Source organism: Bacillus rossius, chromosome 14, assembly GCF_032445375.1.
Source record: "Bacillus rossius redtenbacheri isolate Brsri chromosome 14, Brsri_v3, whole genome shotgun sequence".
NCBI classification, from domain to species: Eukaryota; Metazoa; Arthropoda; class Insecta; order Phasmatodea; family Bacillidae; genus Bacillus; species Bacillus rossius.
In genome coordinates, this window is record NC_086341.1 from 7,753,007 (window position 1) to 7,780,288 (window position 27,282).

The 27,282-nt window shown below is 42.1% G+C and overlaps 1 protein-coding gene across 1 annotated transcript in view; it reads right to left on the reverse strand.

Annotated features, from left to right (window-relative positions):
- Positions 1-13,787: 13,787 nt before the first annotated feature.
- LOC134539097 (solute carrier organic anion transporter family member 74D-like) overlaps positions 13,788-27,282 on the reverse strand; it is a 233,658-nt gene continuing 220,163 nt past the window's right edge. Inside the window, exons 8-14 of the mRNA XM_063380826.1 lie at positions 26,594-26,758; positions 23,593-23,788; positions 21,551-21,701; positions 19,745-19,938; positions 17,314-17,417; positions 16,609-16,710; positions 13,788-16,017 (exon numbers count right to left, since the gene is read on the reverse strand). Coding sequence (XP_063236896.1) covers positions 15,839-16,017; positions 16,609-16,710; positions 17,314-17,417; positions 19,745-19,938; positions 21,551-21,701; positions 23,593-23,788; positions 26,594-26,758 — 1,091 coding nt within the window. The 3' untranslated portion in view covers positions 13,788-15,838. The remainder of the gene's footprint in view (positions 16,018-16,608; positions 16,711-17,313; positions 17,418-19,744; positions 19,939-21,550; positions 21,702-23,592; positions 23,789-26,593; positions 26,759-27,282) is intronic.

Below are 27,282 nucleotides of genomic sequence, written 5' to 3' on the forward strand. Positions count from 1 at the left end.
AACTCTGGTCGTCTTGGTGGGAGACGAATATTCTAACCACTCTTTATATAGTTATATACATTCATACACATACATATAGGTGTGTGTGTAGGTGTGTGAGTGTGTCACACTGTCATGTTTGACAATCACCAGTGAGCCAACCATCATCTCCCCCTTTTAATCTTGTAATTTTGACGTGACAACGTCTAATAAATCGATGAACGCCGGCTGCACGCACGAAAAAGTGTCCCGTAACGCACATTGTCCCGTTACGCTTTGTCCCGTTACGCTCATTGTACGCTTGCGCCGCATCTATCTCTCTTCCACTCGGTTGGAACAAACATCGATTTGACTTTTTCGAGGCACATTAAACTTGAAACACTCCCATTCGTTTCCTACTTTTCCTACCATCGTCCTATCCTTAACAGAATAACACAGATTGGAAGAACTTAAATAGCAAACATGTATAAAAGTTATAGTTAAAATAATCTCTTCGTTAAAGTAATAAACATATTTGAATTAATGAGTGCAAATAAAAGTAAATTTATCAATTAAATTGTAGATTTCATTTCACTTCTTCTTTGTATTCATACAAAATAGTGATAATTCAATAAAAATTATTCTATTTTATTCATAAAAGTATGCAATCATTTTATCATTTTTTTGTAAGGACGTTGTCACGTTAAACTATCGTCCGTAAACCGACTTTACAGACAACCAATTTTTTTTATGTAACCCCGAGTAGTTGTGTAATTGTAGTTGTGGTTGTAGTTGTTGGTGTATGGGTAAGCTACAACTAGACGATTAGGACAACACAAATTGCATCCATTTCCTATCCGGGATTCGAACCCGGAGCCCTCGCACCGAAACCCGGTGCGTTGCCGCCCGCTTTACGGAGGCCACAAACCCCTCGACCCCCCCCCCCCTCCTTCTCATTAAGAAACAGCAATTAAAACGTTGTAAAACATGAAAGTAATGTTTTGCGGAAAAATAAACATTAAAATTACAAAACTACTGTTATTTCAGCTCTTACTGTTATCAACCATTGAGAAAAACATTAAAATGTCGTTTTACTGAACATTCAGCCTACACCTAAAATATTTTGTTTAATAATTATCATCGTTATTCAAATAATGTGTAGGTTATCGATGTCCTGCATTATGCTTAATATCGATTATGTGTTGATTAGGCTGTTGCTGCAGATTCGAATGAATGCACATTCTAATCGCCAGATATATAATTCCTTCGTTATTTTTTGTGAAAAATTGTCAAATGAATTGGAAATGATCCATGCTATGTGTGGTACATGTCCTATTCAACTGTACAGCACCCGCTAAAATAGGTTTGTAATTTCTAGAGACCTGCAAAATTCGCTGTTTCGATGGCCTTCAGGATAGACTGCACATACCCCTGTACACTCGGGCAAATAACGCAAGTTCATTGGCTGCCGACTTGTTAGTCGTCTCAGCTGGTTTGTCTGTGATTTCGATTCTTCTTTGGTTGAGGGTTTATAACTGGTTGATATTCGTCCAGATGAACGGTAGGCCAATAGCAAAATTATCTAAGAGGTATATGTGTTTGAATTCTAGCCTATCACAGAATGAAACCGCGAATGTTTTGCAGGTCTCTAGTAATTTCTGTTACCTCGTATTGCCAACAGCGTAGACTTCATTTGAAACGTTTTGACGCCTGCGCGAGACGGACTAATCGTAAACACCGGCTCGTTGCTTTGAAGGAGCAATTAAACGCTCAAGTTCGCAGTTCAGCGAGCCGTGGCTAAATCGGGGGGGTGGGGGGGGGGGGAAGGTTTGTCTGTGTGCGTGTCGGCTAATTGTGCTGCAACTTTAGACCCTGCGTTCATTCCGAACGTTCGCGAGCGCATTTCGCACCCGCGCGGAATAATTGCAGCGATTCACGATTAATTAACTGGTAGAAAATTAATGAACGGCTGCGCGGAGAGAGTTTCGCGCCTTGCTTTGGTGGCCTGCCTCGATGTGTACACGGTGAAAATACATTTTGTAATTCTACAAAAATTAATTTTAGAATCCAGTTATACAAAATAAGTTTACCTTTAAACTTTACAAGAAACTCTACAGTGTTGTCACAATACCAATTCTTTGCAAATATAGAATTAATTATAAAGTATTAATTTCAGACTATGAAAGTATATAGTTGTATAGATACTATTACAAATTTTATGTGAATTTCAGAAAATCTTAACTGAAAAAGTATCTTGTATTCACGTACACTTGGTCCTTAAGGGGGAATAGATCTCGCTTTCTTGGATTTTATTTATCTTATTGTTATAATTCAAATTTAAAAAATGTATTCTATTTTTTGAAGTGAAAACTTCTTTAGCGGTTTTTGGTAGGGGCAAAACTTATGGGTTCGCATCACCGACATGCTGTAGTAGCAGTAAGTGAAGTTAATTTGACCACGCGAATACATGACCTAGGTCTGACATCACTTGTAAGTCATAGCTAGGTAATGCATTTTTACGTAATTTTTACATACCACTGACATCTGTTGCGACTAAAAAATGATGTAAGGATAAATATCGTACTGATATAATGATAAAACACCAAAATCATTTTCTTACGTACATTTGACGTAGAAATTATGTCATATTACACATTTAAAAACAAAGTTTTAAGTTTTCACTTGTGTTAACAGTCTGTTCTGTACACACGTTTTTTTTTTTTTGCTTTGCAGATCAAGGCACATAGTTACTAACAAGCTCTAGACTGTAAGCGCCGTGAGTAATCAACTTATTATTTCATGCCGGTGACTACAACTATTTTGATAATCACATCTGTTCTCAAGTTTTGACTTCAAGAAGTAGCCAAAGCTATGTCCTATACCTAGAGACAGGAAAAATTCGCGGATTCATTTCGTGATAGTCTAGAATCCAAACACGTTTGCCTTTTTACTGCATCAGTGATTGGTCCACAGTTTATCTGAATGATACTCGGCCAATGAAAAACATTTAACAAAAGAAGTATAGAATCACTAGCGTCCCAGTTAAATGGTGTCACGAGTCAGTAGCCAATGAGCAGATGTAATTTTCCCGTGTGCATAGAGGATCATGGAGTATATCCTACAGGTAATTGAAATCGCGAATTTTTCCGGTCTGTGTCAAGCCACAAAAAATATAGTACAAAAGCTTTTCGCAAGCAGTATAAAAATATTTGAAATTGCATGGTAAGTCCTAATCCCCCTTATTTTCAAAAATCGGTTCGATCTTCGCACTTTTCAAATTCGGAATGTTCCGCATTTCTTGTGATTTTTTGGCGTTCTGTTGAAATTAAGATTATTTAGCTGCTTATACGTTTTTCACACACTAAACCAAAATTATAAGCAGAATTACTTTTTATCGTAATCGGGGGCTATGAAACACGTTAAAAGATTTCATACACTATATTGAGCATTGGTTGAAAATATTTTATGCGTATTTGCAGATAATTTTGACGGGAAAAAAATGGGGTGTGGCTGTTTCATGTACATGGCCGTGTGATGTACGTGAATACGTGTACGTAACAGGTAACATTTTATATACAAAATATGCTATTTTTTTATTTTAACACCATATATAATCAATGCAACTTTTTTGCACTAATGTTTTATATGAGCAATCGATAGATTTTGACGAGAGCTGACGATTGAAACTCAAACGAACGTCGTAGCTTCTCCGAGTCAAAAGTTATACTAAATGTAAATCACCTAACGCAGAAAAATTAGGTACCTCAAAATGGCGCCACTTCCCCCCTCCACCGCGCGCGATGCGTCACAGTCCTCATTCAGCGTGAAGAAATTCTTTGATCCTTTAGCTATCCAGTTGGGTGATTAAATTTTGGGTTGGGGATGACATATGTGGCTGCAACACCATTTTTGTTATCAGTAGTTTTTTTTTATTGAAGGGGCAAGTGGATGAAGGTGTTATGTTACAAAACTATTGTTCTGAGAAAAAGGCTCCGAAAGTAATTTGTTTGCTACTTGCTTATGTGTACAAAGCACCTTTATCAACTCGTAAGTATGTTATTTTTGAAGTTAGAGGGAAGGTGTCTTAACCATTACATAGAATGAATGCATCATAACACCTTCATCCCTGAACTTAGTGCAATTCCCACTATGGAAGCTATATTTTAAAGACGTATTCACGTCGGAAAAGAATGAGTTGTTTCTGAAGGTATTCCCCACCCCCTTGGATGCGACTGTGTAATGCGCGAGTGCGTGCGACGGCAAAGCAAGGCCTCGTTACCTCTTAGAGGCCATATTCCCAGTGGAAGGAGGGGCTGGGTGGGACTTGTGGACATAAGGCGTGGTCCGGTGAGGCACACGCCCAAACACCACCAGGGATACCCTCCTCAGACTCCGACTCGAACTCGGGAGAAACTTTCCTTTCTCACGGCGTCGTTGTAGACCTCTCTTCCTTCCCGTTCACCCCCTTCTCCTCTTTTTTCTTATTTCCCCTCTCTTCCCCCCCCCCTCCTTCCCACCAAAAACATTCCATCTCGCGGGACGCACTCCGTCCTTAACGCGACCCGCGGGCGTCGTTCTGCGTCGGTTTTCTGCGTCCGCGCCAACTGCGTCAACTCCCCGCGATTCCGCGCGGTGGAGATTTCACTGGAACAATTCTGCACCAACTGTAAGAAGAAAAAAAAAAACCTCGCAGTTTTGCGGTTGTCTGTAAAGTCGATTTACGGACGATAATTTTACTTGATAACGTCATAAGAAAACATTGATGAAAAAATTGCATACTTTTTAATTTTCAAATATTATTTACAGTTTATTTTTGCAAATTTAATTTAAATAATTTAATTTTAAATATAACCACGAACAATTATTTTTAAAAAAGCCGCGCCTTAACCTGTTCGATATTGTAGAAGATTTTCTCGCACACGGTGGTTGGCCGGTTCTTTCACGCTCGGCTCAGGCAGAGCGTGAAAATTTTTCGTGCGTGCAGCCGGCGTTCATCGATTTATAAGACGTTATTACGTCAAAAACTTATTTTTGACAAAAAATACAGGAACGTGTTAGATTTTTTAAATATTGCACGGCTTTTTAGTTGTTAGACTCTTCTTTTTAATGAAGTCAGAAATAGTAAATTTAATGCAATGAATTTTAATGAAATTAAATATGCACGGGAATTTTTTTTACCATGTTATAAACGAAATAGGACTTAAAAATTTAAACCCTTGAAAAAAAAACTAAAATTGTAAGTCAGAATATAAATTCAAAATTAAAAAAACGTGAAGCGCTGTTTTTTTAATTGTTTTTAGTTTGCCAGATTTTTTTTTCCCTAACCCAGTAAACTTGAAGTAGTGTTAAATCTTACAACACTTTATTCCTGCGGATTAAATAAACCTGGAGTGGCCAGTGGCGGACGCAGGAGGGGGGGTAGGGAGATGTCGATATCTCGATTAAGTCAAAATGCTATTTCGGATGATGCAAGGTCAGCCGTTGCAACACCCGGAACTGCAAACACATTAAGTTTTGCATGTTGAAAATGATAGTGTAACTGTCCAAACCCTTTGTTGATGTACTCGTGTTTTTTTGACGTGACAACGACTAATAAATCGATGAACGCCGGCTGCACGCTCGTAAAAGTGTCCCGTAACGCACATTGTACCGTTACGCTGTGTCCCGTTTCGCTCATTGTACGCTTGCGCCGCATCTATCTCTCTTCCACTCAATTGGAACAACCATCGATTTGACTTTTTCGAAGCACATTAAACTTGAAACACTCCCATTCGTTTCCTACTTTTCCTATCATCGTCCTATCCTTAACAGAATAACACAGATTTGAAGAAGTTAAATAGAAAACATGTATAAAAGTTATAGTTAAAACAATCTGTTCGTTAAAGTAATAAACATATTTGAATTAATGAGTACAAATAAAAGTAAATCTATCAATTAAATTGTAGAATTCATTTCACTCATTCTTTGTAGCCATACAAAATAGTGATAATGCAATAAAAATGATTCAATTTTATTCATAAAAGTATGCAATCATTTCATCAATGTTTTGTTATGACGTTGTCACGTTAAACTATCGTCGGTAGCCTAAACCGACTTTACAGACAACCAATTTTTTTTAATACAACTATTCTTATTTTATTTTATGTGTAACATCTTAACTTTTGGTATACGGCATTTGTTAGGAGTAATTTCGTGAATGCGACGGAAGTCTCAGGGAACGGAAATGTGTAACAGACGGTGCCACCATCTGACGTGGCGAATGGCGGGAACGAAAGTTCTCACAGCCCAAGGTAAACTTTATAGTATTAACTATTAAATAAATTTTAACAAGAAAGGCAACATTTTAGTAAAATATTCCTTGTCGAAAATCAGGTCAAAAGCCGGAGTTTAGTTTTTTTTTTTTAATCTTTTTAGCTTTTATCGGAGCCGTTACAATATACAGTTAACAATTTTGGTAAATTCAATGATTCGATGGTCGATGTATTTTATCCAGCATCGAATCCTAGCGGCGTAAACTACGTGTGATTGCGTCCAAAAAAAATTTGTTGAAGACACATGCGTATATTTATCAAGGTCGATATTATTTCAAATAATTATTCTACGTTGTATTTTTTGTGTTCGAGTTTCTTATCATAAGTTCATGAGAACACTTGAAATTTGCTCGTTACCGAGGTTACATGTTACAAATATCTGGCGAGAACTGAAAGACTCGCTGACATTTATATTATTTTTTTTTTCTCATTAAATACCTCCCAAAAAAAAGTCTTTAATCCGCCACTGTACGCGGTGTACTTACGGCCAAATACTGTCTTTATAATGACCAAGACGGAGACATCCATGAAGATCATGATGAAGAACGCGGTTTTTTCTTCGCGACTGTTCCAGATATTCTTTGTATGGCATCGGTGATTTATTTATGTAAAAAAATGGATTGGGGGGGGGGGGGGGGTGGAGTTTAAGTGGTCAAACTTGTAAGGGTTTACCGTTAAAGTTTTTGTAACCCTTTTAGATCTCCAAATTTGCGGCACATTACATAACCACGTGCCAACATTCCGATGTGTGGTAAACACAACTGGACACACGTCATGAAAAAAAAAAAAAAAAAAAATATCCTTCCCGAATTGCACCAAATTCATCGCTCCGATGATTCAGTTAAAACACCGCACGTTAATTAGTTCCTTCATTCCGAATGCATTTCCCGGAGCCAGGCATTTGACGTAGGATCTGTTGTTCGAACAGAAATTCCTGCCGGGGCTACCATGGGTGGGGGGTGGGGGGTTTATGCGCAGCATGTCCGCATCAAGAAGGGAATGTGTGTACCGTGCAGTTGGCAGCATCTCCAAATGTAACACGAACGCGGGCGCGTGTAAGGTTGAAAAGGTGGGGTGTTGCAGGGGTGGGGGGTGTGATCCCAGGAGTACTGCAGCTTCGCTTGAAACCCGAGAGCGTGTTTCCGAGAGAGAAAGAGAGGAGAGAGAGAGAGAGAGAGAGAGAGTGTTGTGTTGGTGTGGAGGGGGAAGGTTGTCATCTCTACCGGTTGCGTTCCGTTTCGTGTGGCGTGCGTATTGTCTAAGGGACGGTTTCTGGAAAATGGAAACCCGGCCCCCCCCCCACCCCCCTTACGGTGTGGGGGATGAATTACGTAACGTGATGCCTTTACTCGCGCCATCCATCTTTCCGAGCGCTGTTGCCAGACTTCCTCCCTCGCCCGAGCGCGTTGCTGTACTTTGTTTAGGGGGGAAGGGGGGGGGGGGGGCAAGGTTGCCGCCTGACGAAAACGGTGCTGTCATTTGCACGCGGCGGCGTCCATGCGTCAGCGAGCACCACGCAACACGGTGTCCACCAGACATTCCTCCTGCTTTAGGAAAAAAAAAAAGGGGTGGTGGGTTGTCTGTAAAGTAGGTTTACGGACGATAATTTTACGTGATAACGTCATAAGAAAACATTGATGAAAAATTTGCTTACTTTTTTAATTTTCAAATATTATTTACAGTTTTTTATGCAAATTTAATTTAAATAATTTGTTAAAATATAATCACGAACAATTAGTTAAAATGCCCGCGTTAACCTGTTTGATATTATAGAAGATTTTCTCGCACACGGTGGTTGGCCGGTTCTTGGACGCTCGGCTCAGGCGGAACGTGACAATTTTTCGTTGCGTGCAGCCGGCGTTCATCGATTTATAAGACGTTATCACGTCAAAAAATTAAATACAACACCATGCTTAGCCGGGCCATTTCCGTGGAACGTTTCAAGCGTGGATTAACTTACTTACTTACTTACAGACAGGAAAAATTCGCGGATTAATTTCACGATAGTCTAGAATCAAAATATCTTCAGTGATTGGGCCGTGGTTTATCAGAAGTACTCTGGGCCAATGAAAAAACTTCAACAGATGAAGTATCGAATCACGAGCATCTCAGTTGACAGGTGTCACGAGTCAGTAGCCAATGAGCAGATGTAATTTTCCCGCGTGCATAGAGGATCATGCAGTCTATCCTACAGTTCATTGAAATCGCGAATTTTTCCGGTCTCTAGTAATAGCTAAGCTCACGATGCATAGCATTTAATTGGAGTAATTTCGTGAATGCGACGGAAGTAAAGGAACAGAAATGTGAAACAGACGGAGCTGATACACACGTCGGATGGCGCGAAACAAAGTTCACAAAGCCAAAGAGATATATTTATAGCATTAACTGTTTAGTGACTTTTAACAAGATGGGCAGTATTTGAAGTAAAATTAACTGTCGAAAATCAGGACTAAAGCCGGGATTTACTAAATTTTTTTTCGAGACCTTTTTTTCTTTTTTTTTTTTATTAGATCCGTTTCATTATATAATAGTTTAAAATTTTCGCTCTGCAAATCGAATGATTCAACAGTTGACGTAGCTGCTCCGGCAGCGAATTCTAGCGGCGGGTGCTGAAACTGCGTGTGATTCGCGTCCAGAAATGTAGTTGAAAACACAATTTTTAGTATATACTTATCATACTTATCACTAGCGACAGGAAAAATTCGCGATTTCAATGACCTGTAGGACAGACTCCATGATCCTCTATGCACGCGGGAAAATAACATCTGCTCATTGGCTACTGACTCGTGACACCTGTTAACTGGGACGCTAGTGATTCGATACTTCATTTGGTAAAGGTTTTTCATTGGCCAAGTTTCATTCAGATAAACTGTGGTCCAATCACTGATGCAGTAAAAAGGCAAACGTTTTTGGATTCTAGACTATCACGAAATGAATCCGCGAATTTTTCCGGTCTCTATAAATGTGCTTGCAACATGAGAACGCGTGAATTTTTCGTTACCGGGGGTTAGATGTTACACACATTTGGCAAGTACATTTTTTTTTATTTACTGTAGCTATATATAAAGTGCACGGGAGGGCAACTTCATTCGCCTGTTTTCGCGCATGCGCTGAGAGGGTGCGCAGGTGGAACCCTGGTGAAGGGTTGTTGGGAAGGAGGAGAGAGGCAGTCCTGGACCATCAATCAGTCTGCGACCACTTAGACCGCCGGGTATGGGTGAGGGGAGGGGAGGGAGGAACGGGGAATTGAAATCTGCCCTGTCCTCCCTGCCCGTACCAACCCCCCTCGCTCTTCTCTCTCTCTCTCTCTCTCTCTCTCTCTCTCTCTCTCTCTCTCTCTCTATCTCTCCTCCCAAGCGACCCGCGAATAAATTAATTACAGCGCGCCGCGCCGCTGGGCCAGACACGTGTGCCCCCTGGGTGCCAGGGCTGAAGTCTGCCTCGCCTCTCGCCAGATGACGCACAGCTGTGTCTCCCCTCCCCCTCCTACACCCTCGCCCCCTTCCGTATCTTCCGCGCAGCCATATCTTGTAGTCAGTCACAGCTTTGAATATATATATATATATATATATATATATATATATACTGTATAGAAGTCGCCAGCCCAGGTTAAAATTTCTAATACGGTTTGAGGTAGTTGGTTAATTCACCGCCGCAATCGCCACCATCTCTAGGGCATCGACTTGTGGTGGTCCCTAGCGGACAAGTGTCGAACTCTTCAAACACCTTTTCCCCCCCTCCCGTTGAACGACCTTGAGCTGCAGTGAATGATGGGTGGGGGTGTGCGGGGGAATGACAGCGGGCGACAGTGCTGCGCTCTAACGTGTAAATAACAACCTAAGACGATACAGGGCGTTTCGGCAGCGCACTGCAGCGGTGAAGTTCCCAAGCTGCTCATCATACGCTTCTGAAAAACGTAGAGTAAATCCTATCCACTCGCGACTTCTATACAGTATATATATATATATATTCATATGTCACAGCCAGGGGGTGGACGGGAAGCCTTCATTTTACAGACGAGAGAGCCACACCCGAAGTTCCCCGAAGTTCATGCTCGCTTTTTTTTTCCTTCCGTTCTATCTCATTGTAAAATACCGGTGTGGCATTAAATTTTGCGGTCGATTAGGATAGGTTAGCTACATTATGAATGCTTTAAAACAATTGAGGATGGATGGTTATATCAGATAAGTATAGCTTCATTAAAAAAGACTGTAAAAATCATTTTATGGTTGCTTGACAAATAACTTTTTAATATGTAGCTATCGAGAGCTAGGAAACAGTTTACATGATTCCACAGTAGCTATCTTTAATGTAGCTGTTCTGACCAAATCAACCGTCCACAATGGTTTAAAGTATTTATAATGAAGCTAACCTAACCTAATTGACCATTAGTTAACATGAGTTACAATGAACAAAAAAAAACTGAAGATGCACGATCGGGCGTTTGGCGCTCTCGTCTGTGAAAAGAAGGCTTCCTGGGGTTGGACACACTCATGGTGGGTACAGGAATATATATATATATATTTATATATATATATATATTGTTGACCTTGGGGGAGGGAAGAGGGATTTTGGAAAAATAAGAGAAAAAATAATAATTTTAACAAGTATATTTAGGGGGAAAAAATTACTGTCGACACTAACACACTGACATACAGGTATACATTAGTAGACTTTCACCCAGTAATATACTGTCTTCACTGGTATTTTGCCACTGCGTCTGCAACTTGACAGAAAATTAGTGAGCTCAACACTAAATAAAACTAATACTATTTCGATGTATTTTACTTTACTTATATTCAAGAAATTAGGGATTTTGGTTTGTTTATTCTGTTATTTTTAAACTCTCAAATTGTTCCTACTGTTAAATATGAGGAGAAATTTTTTTATTAATTTTTTTGTCACGTGTTGCACAAAGAAGACAACGTGGCGTATGTGAAAGTGACAGGCGTGCTAGCTGCAAAAGATAATTATTCAATAATCGGAATTTTTGTAAAATATGCATGAATTTATGTGTAGCGTACTCTTATATGTTATATCACAAAGACGGAAGGTCAAACATTTGTATGCATTTTTCACCCTCCCATCATTATATCAGCTAAATAAATTTTTACAAACCGTACAATTTTTTTTTTTGGAACTGGTTTCCTAATAGGGATTTTATACACCTTTTGACTATTTATTTGGGTTTCACCAATCATAACCTCAAATAGGTACTCAAATATTCTCAAATCCTTAGTTTCGACGGATTCGATATTCGAGGAAAAAGAGTTAAAAAATATTAGAGGAAATATAGTAAGTTAAAAAGTACATTACTGATTACCTTTGTAGTTTACTAGGACATTTTTTTCTTCGTACATTTCCTGCTAGCATTTCTCAAGTTTTTTTGTTTACTTTTATAGTGTAATTATATAAATAAAATTACATTATGTATTAATTCTGGAAATTTTGCTTCTGAAACAACTATTTAAAGGGTATAATTCTTCAAAATCATAGATAATATATTTTTATTTATTATGCATTATTTTATTTTTGACCCTTGACACCTATATTTGGATTCAAGAAATTTGGGATTCGACCAATCACTAATATTTATTGTATACCTACATGGAACGATATTAATATTACATATGTAGTTTATAAATGGCACACATCGTTTATTTTCTTGCGACTCGTGGCTTGATGTGATTGGTGTGCCGAAAGTAGGCGTGCACCTGAGATAAAGTCAAACAAATCACGAAACATACACGATGCTGAAGTAATTTTAACAAACTGCTAGTCACGAAATCTTTTTTTTTTTTCGCGAAAAAAAAAAAATACATGTTCCTGTATATAAGTGACAGCAAGAATTTTCTCTCTCAATAAATTATTTTCTCGAGGCCACAAAACCATTTTGAAGTCAAAACAATGTTTATAAAATGCTCCCGTAAATGTTTCCCTTAGTTTTGAATTCAAGTATGTGAATGTATATGGATTCCATCTTGCGCCTGTGAGATAAACACGTTGCCCCACCAAGCTGCTTGGGCGGTGGCGAGACACTAGTCTCAAGGGTGGGAAAGTAAGGTGTTGAAAAGAAGGAGGGTGTTGAGTTATTGTACAAAGAGTCCAAAATAAAAAGGACCATTTAAAGGTCGTTTTAACACATGTCTGACGTCTTGAAAAACCATTTTCAAAACAACTACATATGAAGTATATAGCTATTTATTTGTGACTAGCTAATGCCCCAGCATGCGTTGCAATGCCTCCATTTTTTTTTAAATTTATTTGAAGAAGGTACACATTTATAAAGCATCTATATATCTCCATGTATAACTTTATATCTCTCTTAATATATCTACCTACATATATTTATATCTCTCTTTATATCTCTGTATCTACATATCCATATCTCACTCTATATCTATATACAGCATGTCACTATAACAATGAAAATATTAAAAATCTATGTTTTACATATATGTATTTTTTATCTATCTTTTTACCTGACATATGTATGTAAAAACACGTGCGTATTCTTATGCAACATTGTGCCAAAATTTTAAAGCGATTGGTGAAGAGCCTTCGGAGATGTGAGAATTTGAACGAACGAACATATACATTTCTATTTGTATGGACCTCGCAGCACTTAGTTTTACCCCTGGGGGTGGTGGTGGTTATTGGACCGGACCGGACCGCCGCTGGAAAAGACTTAACTGTCGGTTATCCGAGGCGAGGCGATAAAGCGGTTTAACGACGTCGGCATGGGTGGAGGGATTGGGAGGGGGGGGGGGGGTGGCAAATGCGCGCGATGGTCCAGACCGCCCCTGGATCAAAAACGACGCGATGATGTGGCGACGTAAGGGTGGCACGCTTGCTTGGCAGTTGCAGCGGCTTGATGGACGGTTATTGGCTTTCCCGACCCCCTCCTTGACACACCCCCTTCGCATTTTGGACCGCTGGGGTTCAGCACACAGGAGTCCCAAGACAGCAGAGGACTGTGCCAACAAACCCGGAATAGTGTGTTTGGACTCCTACACACACCAGTGGACTCCAATATTCAGGGGCGTAGGAACCGGGGGGGGGGGGACAGAGGGGACGTGTCCCCCTGAACTTTTTGGGTGGAGGGGTCTGTGCCCCCCAACTTTCTAGACCGTGATATTTTTATTTTATAATATTATTCTGCCCAACTTTATTTGTAATTTCTTCACTCATCAAATTTTATCTTAAGGAAACAATAATAATTTTAACATCGCTGTATCCAATGGTTAGATACAAAAACTGCTTAAAAAGTGCTATTTTGCACTTTTAAAATCAAAATTTTCCGATGGAGGACCCCCGGACCCCCCGTCTTAGTAAGAGGGAAATGGGTTTACATGACATCAAAATCATTATTTGCCCCCCCCCCCCCTCCTCCAACTTTATGAACACAGCTACGTCAATGCCAATATTATAACAATTTTTCACTTACAATCGTGGATTTGTTGACAATCGTTTAGTACAAAAGCACTTTACTCTTATAATATGAACAGAAACAACTACTCAGATAAAATGTTCATTTTATTGATAACACATACTATGTACAATATAGTCATCCAACAAACTTTTTTTTTACCCTGAAGAAAGGTATTACAGTTATCATATCAGCCCTTTGTACAAAATTTACACATATATTTTATATACTTAATGTAAGATATTTCTTACAATTTTTTTTTTCCAAATCAACGACTGTATAAGTTATAAAAATCAAATCGTAAACGCCTTGGTTTGAGAGTGTTGTACATCATGTAATAATTGTATTGATCCTGGGAACGTTCCAAGTTTCGAAGAACTGAAGTCTTTCCTATTCTAGTAGGTAGTGTACGCCTTTTTCATTGCGGCCTTGTCTGAATAAATATATATTTTTTGAATTAATTACCAAAGTTACCATGGGTTTTTTTTTTCTGGATTTGAAAAAAAAAATTATGCTTTGACTTTACGCTTACCTGAATACTGACCGAATGCATTGGCGGAGCCAGCGGAATTCCTCCGATAAAGTCTCGTCGGACATCGGCAACGTCCGCCACGTTTTCATCGCGCGAAATTTTAGGAGCGATCCCACCATCCAATTCTGAGTTATATTTAAAGTCGCAATGTCTCTAGCTGAACGGGAAGTAAGTTTAAAATCGATTGCAAAATTTTTTACCGAACAGAGAACGTTCATTTAAAAGAATTCATGCAATTGGGAATTTTGATTTAATACAATCTCTTGGACATTCACCATTGCAGTTTTGCACTGTTTGTTATTGGAAAAATGTATAAATTAATCTGTCAGTCTGTTTGTGCCTGACAGCAGGAACAGATGCCAGTTCGCCGAAACCTCTCAACTATTGTCGTAGGAAACCTACTGTGTTATCTTGTTTGTGGTGTTTATATTCTTGTTGACAACAGCAATTGTTTGCTTAATTTTGTGTGTTTTTTGTCTTTCTTGTGTATTTTTATTTATTTTATTTATTAGTTTTTCTTCAACAGAAAACGTTCTTAGCAATGGCGTATGTCCAAAAACTTACATCAAGTGAAACCTACTGTGTTCGTCGGTGTTGTGGTTTTGTCCATAATACACGTTCATCTTCATCGTTGGTATCGTGTATTTGCTGCGTTCTCGACGTTTTGTTGTCCGTCTGCATTTTCTGTTATTGTAAAAAAAAAATGTCTCAACGTGCCACTGTGTTCGTCTGTGCTGTCATTATTATATTTTTCCCCCTACTGATAAATTCCATCCGGATAATTCTTGTGCTGTCTAGCATTGAATGTGTTTTCGCTTGTGCTGACATCGTTGTGTTGTCTTCGACACCTGTTTCGGTTCACCGCTGGGATGATTCAGGCTTGTTCTCTTATTTTGCATTTATGAAATTTTATTTTTCCCCCACGAAAAAAAAAAACACAGTGGTTAAAACCACAATGACACAAATTCAAGAAATGGTGTCAGGGCAAGCAGAACAGACATGCGAGGAAGCGAGGTGAATGAAGACGTGGACGCGTGTTTGTGGTGAATGGTAAAGGAGGGGGAAAGGGGGAATGGGGGAAGTGGCAAATGGAGAATGTGGTAAGGGGGAAATGGGGAAGGATGAGAAGGGTAAGGGGGAGGGGGACGGGGAATGAGGTGAAGAGGGAAGGGGGTAGGTGAAGGGGGAAGGTGGGAAGGGGTTGATGGGAGAGGGGGTGAGGAAAGAAGTGAAGAGGGAAGGGTAAGTTAGTAGGGGAAGGGGTAGGAGGAGGGGGAGGGGATGATGGTGAAGAGGGAAGGGAAAGGTGGGGAGGAGGAGGGGGAGGGAGAAGGGGAAGGAAGTGAAGAGGGAAGGGAGTTTGTGAAGGAAGAGGGTGTAGGGTGATGAGAAAGGAGGTGAAGAGGGAAGGGGAAGGTGTGAAGGCGGAAGGTGTAGGGGGAAGGGGAAGGCGGTGAAGAGGGTAGGGGGTAGGTAGTGGAAGGGGAATGTGGGAGGGGGAGGGGGAAGGGGAGTGAAGAGGGGAGGGGGGAGGTAGGGGAAGGGGAATGTGGGGGGGAGGGGTAAGGGGAGTGAAGAGGTGGTCGGCGAGCGGGCGGCCTGGCAGCGCTACGCGACGCTGGGGCAAGCCTCTGGCCGCGCCTTGAGGTCGTCCCCCAGGTCTAGCTGGGAGTACTTCTCGGCGACCTGGGCCCCATGGCCAGGCTCCTGCTGCTCGCCGTACAGGTCCAGCCTGGCGCCCAGGTACCACACCACCAGGTCCAGCAGCGTGCCCAGGGTCGTCAGCGCTGCAAGTCCCCATCCCCACATCCCCCCTTTGCAACATCAGCCACCTTCCTGACCTGGTACCTGTCCCACCAACTCAGCAGGTGTGCTAGTTCAACACCCATGGCTAGAGACCTGCAAAATTCGCGGTTTAGATGGCCTTCAGGATAGACTGCACATACCCCTGTACACTCGGGAAAAATAACGCAAGTTCATTGGCTGCCAACTTGTAAGTCGTCTCAGCTGGTTTGTCTGTGATTCGATCCTTCTTTGGTTGAGGGTTTATAACTGGTTGAGATTCGTCCAGATGAACAGTAAGCCAATAGCAAAATTATCTAAGAGGTATATGTGTTTGAATTCTAACCTATCACCGAATGAATCCGCGAATTTTGCAGGTCTCTACCCATGGCATAGATGGACCGCAAAAATGAGTCGAAAATGCTTTTTATTTAATCACTTAGTATTTTTAACTGTATAACAATAAAATTAAATATTGTATTCCAAATGTATCCTACTCTACATATTGTATTAATTGGAAAAAAAAATTAAAATTGTTTTTTTTTCTTTAGTAAATTTACAATGTAGTCAGGTATAGGCTTCTATTGGTCACTCACCCACTGCCGTGACGTTGAAGTACAGTCGGAACTTGTCCTTGTGGTACAGCCAGCAGTTTCCTTTGGAGCCGCAGGACGAGTCCCACTCCAGACAAGTGGAGTCTGTGAACAATCGCACACATTATTACAATTTGCATGATGTACACGTAGCTATTCACGGTAAAAAAAAGGGGGGGGGGTCCGTCTTTAAAGTCGGTTACGGACGATAATTTTACGTGATAACGTCATAAGGAAACATTGATGAAAAAATTGCATACTTTTTTAAATTTTCAAATATTATTTACAGTTTTTGCAAATTTAATTTAAATAATTTGTTTAAATATAATCACCTACAATTAGTTTATAGAAATAAACTGAAATCAAATCAATGTCAATAAATTGTTAATTTGAAATGACGAAATTGGACAAATATACTTATCAAATTTTGTAAATTTCTGCTTTTAAAAAACACCGCCTTTAACCTGTTTGATATTATAGAAGATTTTCTCGCACGGTGGTTGGCCGGTTCTTGCACGCTCGGCTCAGGCGGAACGTGACAATGAGTCATGCTTTTTCGTGCGTGCAGCCGGCGTTCGTCGATTTGTTAGACGTCACGTCATTAAAGTTTCTAAAATCGAGTACAGCAAATCTCACAGAAGTTTTCTGTTCCATCTACCTGAGTGAATACGACTAAGATAAAACTGTGTAGATAAATGCCTAACTCACCGATGATTGCTCCGAAAATGATCGGCCCAGGAATGAAGGCGAACAGGCTAAGTAACATCAGTCCAAATCCTTGTGCCACTACCTTGTCCTTCTGCGACACACACCTGCAAATAAAACGTACGTGTTGTGCAAACCAGCTTATACAATTGCGTGACTCAACAGATTCGTCTAATGCAGCCTTAGAGTGGCTACCAACAAAATAAACAAATGAGTAATTAAATTAATTCAGTTAATAATTAAATTTATAAATTTGAATAAAACCCAGCCAGATGGGTAATGGCAGAAAGTAAAACACGTTGTGAAATTCTAGCGAACAAGTGATAGAAACGTAAAGCACAACAATATTTACGAAAATAAATATACAATTTATAAATATGAAATTGCAAACGTTCTCTTAGTCTTGCTCTCTAAATGCAAGAGTATCGAGTTAAGAAATTTTAAAATAATATTGGTTAAACCAAGAAAAAACTCTTTGAGTTGTTGCTTTTTTTTAAATTTGTGGTTGGAGCCAAAACATTTTGTGGAGTAAATAAAACTGTCCGAATAGAAAAATTGAGTTTTTACTGTCTGCCAGAATAATTGTTACATATAATATGTAATATAAACATTTTTTTCATTAAAAATTGTAAAATAATTTACACATTATGATTTTAAAAAATATTCAAAAAAGTATGATATTAAATTTGATACTTATTACATGTATTTAAATAAATTAATTAAATATTAAATATTTTTTTGAATACCTAGTAATAAAAATTTATAACTTATTTTAATGCTTAATGTGTTTCATAGTAACTGAAGTAAGTATTCTAAATTATTCGTGGCTAAATAAACTAGTAATTAAATTCACGACGGTTATTCAGGTTTTATGCGTGTGAAACATAGTAATTCTGTGTGAAATCACCAATTAAAGCCCTATCAACAAATAGCTAAAAACAAATATATATTTTTTAAATTTTTATTTGCCAAATTTTGAATCAAGGCTCGATTATCTTCGCTACTGAATGCAGAAACAATATATTCGGAGAGGTTCTGATAAAAAAAGTTAATTGTTGGCCTTGTCTAAACGAGAGAATATTCTTGCATTGCTGATAAAACAGAAGATTTTACCCGCTTATATTTACCGTATGAAATGTATAAATGAATTAAAATTATTTTTGAAGTGAAGCTTCGTTGCTGAGGGGGCTACAATATTTGAGCGTTACGAAAATTCTGGATCGCATGAGGGGAATAGTAAGGTAAGTGGTGGGGGAACCGGTAGAGGAGGATAGTGCGTCAGCTGCGACGCCACTCAAACGCATGCGCTAGAAGTAGCATGCTATATGCTAGTTGTAACGGCCTGAAGGGGAGACGGCAGGGGAGAGGTAGAAATAGGGATACGGAAATTTCGCGCATTCATTCAGTCTCAAGTTAGAATGCAAACCATTACACACTAGCACTGTGTTCATCATTTGACAGCAGTTATTTGTACACGCCCCTCTACGACCGTGGGCCAACGATGCCCAGCTAGGAGAGAAGTGAGCGAATAAGGTAGTGCCAATTAAAAAAGAGATAATTATTTCATGTAATAGATCACCCAATAGGAAAGTAAACATGGGTTGATCACACATTATGACTTTGAATTCTACCCTGAGGCTAGACGAATCCACGATATTTCCTGGTCTCTAGGTATAAATTACGCAGCAGTGAAGTGATGCTACGGAATTCTCGTAACGATGCTTTTGTTGGTCTACTCCTCAGTTTTCGTAATGGCCCATAATTGACGCTACCATATTTATTTTAAGTTTATTAAAGTATCTACAATTTATTTATTCGTGTGGAAAAGAGTTATAAATTTTTTCAATTATTAAATTTATAAGTATCATTCAATTCTATATGAATAATGTGATTGATATATACCAAATAAGTAGGAAATTTCACTTCTGTCACTAGTGGACTCCTCGCACACACATTTTTTTTTTTTTTAAGGCAGAGCAACTACTAATGTTAGCAGGCTTTCATGGCCGTTGTCCGAAGTAGCTTGGCTTCTGGGTTGTAGCCGCGTCCATTGGCGAATAAATCACCGACGTTTCGATCTGACATTGCACTCGCCATCATCAGGGAGCTGTTACCTACTAGCCGCGTCCTTGGCGAATAATTCCCCGACGTTTCGATCTGACATTGCACTCGCCATCATCAGGGAGCTGTTACCTACTAGCCGCGTCCTTGGCGAATAATTCCCCGACGTTTCGATCTGACATTGCACTCGCCATCATCAGGGAGCTGTTACCTACTAGCCGCGTCCTTGGCGAATAATTCCCCGACGTTTCGGTCTGACATCGGAGTCGCCATCATCAGGGAGCAGTTACCTACTGGAAGCCAAGCCACTGCAGAGCAACTACTAATTGGAAAATGTTTGGGGCGATTGCACGTGTGATGTAAGAAAGCGTGCCTGAAGTTGACGAGCACGTTGCCGATGCGGCCGGAGCTGCCCAGCACGTGCACGACGAAGCCGATGGCGATGTACACGAAGATGACCCGCGAGCAGTCGACGGCGCAGGGCCCGTTCGCCACCACCAGCCCGTCGTCTCCTGCGGGGAGGTCTGCTCCCCTGGCGCCGGGCGCGCAGTCGCAGTGCGTGAAGACCTGGTGCGGGCGGCGGGAACAACCGCAGCGTCACACATAACCACAACCACAGCATCACACACAACTACAACCACAGCATCACACACAACCACAACCACAGCATCACACACAACCACAACCACAGCGTCACACACAACTACAACCACAGCGTCAGACACACACAGCCACAGGGTCACACACACATAACCACAACGTCACATAGACACTACCACAACGTCACACACATACAACACAGCATCACACACAACCACAACCACAGCGTCACATACACACAACCACAGCGTCAGACACACACAGCCACAGGGTCTCACACACACACATAACCACAACGTCACATAGACACTACCACAGCGTCACACACACACAACACAGCATCACACACAACCACAACCACAGCGTCACATACATACAACCACAGCGTCACATAAACACAACCACAGCGTCACATACACACACACAACCACAGCATCACACACAACCACAACCACAGCATCACACACAACCACAACCACAGCATCACACACAACCACAACCACAGCGTCACATACACACAACCACAGCGACACATACACACAAACACAGCGTCACACACAACCACAACCACAGCGTCACATGCACACAACCACAGCGTCACATACACACAACCAACTGAATCACACACAACCACAACCACAGCGTCACATACACACAACCACAGCATCACACACAACCACAACCACAGCGTCACATACACACAACCACAGCGTCACATACACACAACCACAGCGTCACATACACACAACCACAGCGTCGCATACACACACAACCGAGCAACTCCGGATAAATTGCCACCAACGACTGTGATCTTTGTTAACATGTGTTATACTTTACTGACAGTGAATGCCTGCACGTGTCAAAAGTTGAGTAATTTTATTTGACGTGAATACTTCTTTAAAATTGCCTCCCACCGTGGAAGAAATTTTAAAGGCGTGTTGACTTCAAAAAATTTTAAAACACAGTTGGCCTGTAATAATGTTCGCAGGCTTTCACGGCCATTATATGAAGTAGCTTGGCTTCTGGGATGTAGCCGTGTACTTGTCAAATAATTCACCAACGTTTCGGCCGACATTGCATTCGCCATCATCAGGGAGCAGTTACCTACTGAGGTTCATAACCAGTAGTCCTGCCTTTATATACGCTTGCCTAAAGGGGAAGATGCTTCCTGATTGGCTGCTTCTGTGGGCCAATCAGAGCCTTCCTTTTCTTCTGGTCGGCTGGGCTGTTTTGAATTGTCTGATCGCCCCTGATTCGCAAAACAAACCCAGCAAAACAGAAGAAAGGAAAGGCTCTGATTGGCCCACATCAGCAGCCAATCAGGAAGCACCTTTTCCTCAGGCAAGAGTATATAAAGGCAGGACAACTGGTAAAGAACCTCAGGAGGTAACTGCTCCCCGATGATGGCGACTGCAATGTCGACCCGAAACGTTTGGTGAATCATTCGCCAAGGACACACGGCTACGACCCAGAGAAGCCGAGATACGGCAGTTGGTCCGGTTGGATGAATAAGTGAGGCTGTGCTTGGTGAGCGCCCAGGTGTCTTGTCGACGACGGAGGGGGGGGTCACTCAACTCACCGTCTTCGTGCCGTTGGGGTCGAGGCGAGAGGCGCGGCAGCCGATGTGGCACGGCGAGTAGAAGGTTACGTCCTTCTCCACGTCGCACACTGGCTGGTACCTGACGTTGGCGCAGCCGCAGTCCACGTTGCACTCGTTCACGAAGTCGGTCCTGCGGGCAGTCAGAGCGCTCTGCCGCACGACCCGGGGGGAAAAAACCCCCGCCCATACCTGATCTGCCAGAGCGGTGTCTGTTCGCGAACAGCGATCAAGGATACCCTCAAGGAGGATTAGTAGGGACCAGAAAAAATTCACGGGTTCAATGACCTGTAGGATGAAATCCACAGTTCTACGTACACTCGGTCAAATGTGACCCATTTATTGGCTGCTGTCTTGTGAGACGTTCCAACGTAGCAGCCTGTGATTCGATAAAGCCTTAGGTTGGGTGTTTCTCATTGGCTCAGAGACATCCAGGTGAGTTGTGAGCCAATAGCAGAGGCAGCACTGATGTATAACTATTTGTATTTTTGCCTATCACGAAATGAATTCGCGAATTTTTCCGGTCTCTAAAGTTAGCTAGGTGGCATGCATTTTTCGCGAATAAATCTGAACGCCTACTAGACTGCAACAAGTTATACCCGCACCAGCGGTTTCTTCTCCTCGTGATTGGCGGACGTCTGCGAGAGAAGTCGTTGTCTTGTTTGACCCGAGCCACTTCAGGAAGCGTTTGCTTCCGCACTGACGACTCACTGTGATTGGTGTCGTAACAATCGACATATTGAACAGAAAGAAACTCGCCCAATCACGAGACACAGACGATGCTACAGTGTTTTAACTTTAAGGATAGTCTCGGAATATTTTCGCGAAATATGCGTGCCCCTAAGGATTACGTACGAATATGGCTAAGAACCAGTGTTTTCGTGATAATATTCAGGCATGGAACGCCCGGTGCAGATTCTCGAAAGCACGCAAGGGACACGCTTCACACCTTCACCTTCATACATCCGCCATAAAAAAGTTCCATAGTTGCCCTATTGCACGACCAGAAGACTGCGCGCCAGTCCAGAGAAGACACCGCGCTAGAAGTACCAGCGAGCGTCGCGCTTATCATCCCGCCTCACCGACACAGACACATCCCCGACTATGTCTGGGCCGAGGGGGGAGGGTTGGATAAGAGGCTAAGGAGGCTAAGGTCGACACCGGCTCGCGCATCACGCGTCTACTCGCCTCTACGCGCCTGGCACCGTACTGACGCGCAGTCTTCGCGTTGGTAAAGGCACACCTATATGGGACTTTACACGAAAGCTTTATACCACTTACAGTACCTATAAAAGGGCTTTCAAAACACCCATTATAACCTTTCTACCTGTACAAAAAAATACACGTTAAATAAGAAACCATTAAAAGCTATTCGTAATCAGACACTTTCAGGCGGCTATAGCTAGGTTGTACACTCCATGTTAATTTTTTATAATATATCTAGGCTTTACGTTTATTTAATTTTTTTTTTCTGTATTTTTAACACAATGCCTCCTTTGCTTCAGAAGTTTTCTCGCCAATATTTTCAGCAGATATTACACTTAGTGAGTATATGTTTTAAACTAACCACTTAATGCAATGGAGATGTCAACTAATAGTAATGATGAATAAAATGAAACGAACCTACGTGGAGCGTGCGAATGAGCCTTAACGACCAGGTCATCAGAGCTGGTTAGGAATGAAACACTGCACAGTGGGAGGGGGTGCCTGGAGTCCAAGGTGACAAACCACCACATTTCAGTGTATGCCAAAAAAAATTATCCATGTGCGATCCCAATGAAAAACAAGCCGGATTGTCTCGTGATGACAGGCCCCCAGCCCTTCTTTTGGAAGTGCCAATCGGGTAGGGTGTATTAAAGATCTGCGGAAGCCCCCCAAAGGTGAATATTGAACCAGGAATAATTTTTGGGTGCCGGTCTGGACTAGGGATAGTGCTTGGTTATAGTGTGTGTAGTCTGTGGCATATAGAACACTGTGTGCAACAGCAAGGGTAGGCGCGAGACTGGGCCTCGGAGAAGACTCACGCGCCGCTGGCCACGTCCAGGCCGTGCAGTCCGCGGTCCTCGCACCGCAGGAAGACGTAGCTGACGTAGCCCGCCACGCTGACGAACCCCAGCACCACGTTCCACCCCAGGATGAGGCGCGGTCGCGGCTTGAACTTGCCGATCACCAGTCCGGACACCAGGAAGCCCACCACCATGGCCAGCAAGGTGGTCGTGCCTGGGGACACCCAGTTGAACCTGCCGATAAGATGTCAGAACACCAGGAAGCCCACCCACCATGGCCAGCAAGGTGGTCGTGCCTGGGGACACACAGTTGAACCTGCCGATAAGATGTCAGAACACCAGGAAGCCCACCACCATGGCCAGCAAGGTGGTCGTGCCTGAGGACACCCAGTTGAACCTGCCGATAAGATGTCAGAACACCAGGAAGCCTACCACCATGGCCAGCAAGGTGGTCGTGGCTGGGGACACACCCAGTTGAACCTGCCGATAAGATGTCAGAACACCAGGAAGCCCACCACCATGGCCAGCCAGGTGGTCGTGCCTGGGGATACCAAGTTGAACCTGCCGATAAGATGTCAGAACACCAGGAAGCCTACCACCATGGCCAGCCAGGTGGTCGTGCCTGGGGACACACCCAGTTGAACCTGCCGATAAGATGTCAGAACACCAGGAAGCCCACCACCATGGCCAGCCAGGTGGTCGTGCCTGGGGATACCAAGTTGAACCTGCCGATAAGATTTCAGAACACCAGGAAGCCCACCCACCACCATGACCTGCAAGATAGTCGTGCCTGGGGACACCCATTTGAACCTGCCGATAAGATTTCAGAACACCAGGAAGCCCACCCACCACCATGACCTGCAAGGTGGTCGTGCCTGAGGACACCCATTTGAACCTGCCGATAAGATTTCAGAACACCAGGAAGCCCACCCACCACCATGACCTGCAAGGTGGTCGTGCCTGAGGACACCCATTTGAACCTGCCGATAAGATGTCAGAACACCAGGAAGCCCACCCACCACCATGACCTGCAAGGTGGTCGTGCCTGGGGACACCCATTTGAACCTGCCGATAACATTTCAGAACACCAGGAAGCCCACCCACCAACATGACCTGCAAGCTGGTCGTGCCTGGGGACACCGAGTTGAACCTGCCGATAAGATTTCAGAACACCAGGAAGCCCACCCACCACCATGACCTGCAAGGTAGTCGTGCCTGGGGACACCCATTTGAACCTGCCGATAAGATTTCAGAACACCAGGAAGCCCACCCACCACCATGACCTGCAAGGTGGTCGTGCCTGAGGACACCCATTTGAACCTGCCGATAAGATTTCAGAACACCAGGAAGCCCACCCACCACCATGACCTGCAAGGTGGTCATACCTGGGGACACCCATTTGAACCTGCCGATAAGATTTCAGAACACCAGGAAGCCCACCCACCACCATGATAAGCAAGGTGGTCGTGCCTGGGGACACCCATTTGAACCTGCTGATAAGATTTCAGAACACCAGGAAGCCCACCCACCACCATGACCTGCAAGGTGGTTGTGCCTGGGGACACCCATTTGAACCTGCCGATAAGATTTCAGAACACCAGGAAGCCCACCCACCACCATGACCAGCAAGGTGGTCGTGCCTGAGGACACCCATTTGAACCTGCCGATAAGATTTCAGAACACCAAGAAGCCCACCCACCACCATGACCTGCAAGGTGGTCATACCTGGGGACACCCATTTGAACCTGCCGATAAGATTTCAGAACACCAGGAAGCCCACCCACCACCATGATAAGCAAGGTGGTCGTGCCTGGGGACACCCATTTGAACCTGCTGATAAGATTTCAGAACACCAGGAAGCCCACCCACCACCATGACCTGCAAGGTGGTTGTGCCTGGGGACACCCATTTGAACCTGCCGATAAGATTTCAGAACACCAGGAAGCCCACCCACCACCATGACCAGCAAGGTGGTCGTGCCTGAGGACACCCATTTGAACCTGCCGATAAGATTTCAGAACACCAAGAAGCCCACCCACCACCATGGCCAGCAAGGTGGTCGTGCCTGGGGACACCCAGTTGAATGGGCAGTGTCCTAAATTTAAGGCTTTCCATAAAAGAATTTCCCAGTTTCAAAGGTGTATTAAAACAGTTTAATTTACAAAAAAACATACATCCAATTGACAGTAAACTAACATAGTTTTTTTTTAAATGTTCGATATGTGTACCTTTAGTTATACAGCACACACAGAACCGTAAGTCCAATACTTCCCTAAATTTGTTAACAAGTCTGGAGTAACGAAAGCATTAGTCTTAGAAGCCATTTTTAAATTATTTTTAGCATGAACTAAGATAATGTAGTTGTTTTGTATACCGTTTGAAATTTTTCTTATGTGTATAGTCATGGACATATATTACTTAATTTTGTGTACATCATTTATAAATAGATAAAAAAAAATCTGTTTTTCCAAAACCCTGAAAAATCTTAACTTTAAAAAATTGTGAGAAAATTTCACGAGTGAAACCAATTTTTTTTTTAAATCTCCCTTCCTGTTTCCTTCGGGAAATACAAATGTATATCACTAATTGCCTTTTTTTAAAAAAAATGAAGTTTAAATCATTATTTAAATTTTGCTATGACTTTTTCTGTTTTTATATTACATTATTATTTTACTATTGTTTATAAGCAAATTTGTAAATTATTTTATCTTTTTTACTCAAGTGCAAATTAATGTCGAATATAAACACATAAAAATCTTTATTTAAATTCAGAAGTTCTCGCTATCTAATATTTATCCATAGCTATAACTAGCAAAGACAGGAGTTCCCTCAGTCAAACAGCTTCCATCGGTCTAAAGTAGAGCTTAACGCCTTGTGTGTAAACCCTTGGCATGCACCATTTTAATGTTTATCGCTGTTTTGTGTAACCATTGATGAGGAACCATAGAGGCAGAGATTGATTCGCATCGTGCAAACAGCAATCGTTCGCCAGGTACCATGCAAACCCTTGCTATGTCACCTGCTAACATGCTTGCGCCGGCCGCCGATACGTGGTACTGCGTCTCCAGGTACTTCATGGAGAACGTCATGCTTCCGGATCCTCCTATGATGAAGAATATGGCGGCGAATATGTTGCTCATCAGGATCTTGTTCTTCAGAAGTCGCACCATCGTTTCGTAGAAGCCTGGAGTAAATATATTTTTTTCATCAAAGTAAATAACATACAACTGTAATAAATATCTCACAAAATTACGTTATGGAGCAAAGACTTGGACTGTAGAAAAGAGAGACACTGGAATGTTTATGAGGAGTATGTTGGCAGTTACGAGACGAGACAGGATCAGGAATGAGATGTTGCAAGCAATAGCAGGAGTGCAGGACTTGAATTATATCATGGAAAAAGTAAGAATGGTATGGTATGGCCATGTTCAGAGAATGGAAAAAGAGAGGCTGTCTAGGAAAATGATGGAGTCGAAGTACTCAGGAAGAAGACCCCTATTAAGACCAACGAGGAGCTGGGAAGAGCAGATAGTTAAAGAAGTGCAGGAGAGACGAAATAACTAGAATAAAGTGAAGGATGAGGAACGGTAGAGGGACAGAGGAAGATGAAGACATTTTACTTTGCTGACCCGGCGATAGGCTGGAAGCAACTGATGATGATGATGATGATCTCACAAAACACAAAACCTTAGTATTTCCTTAACTACT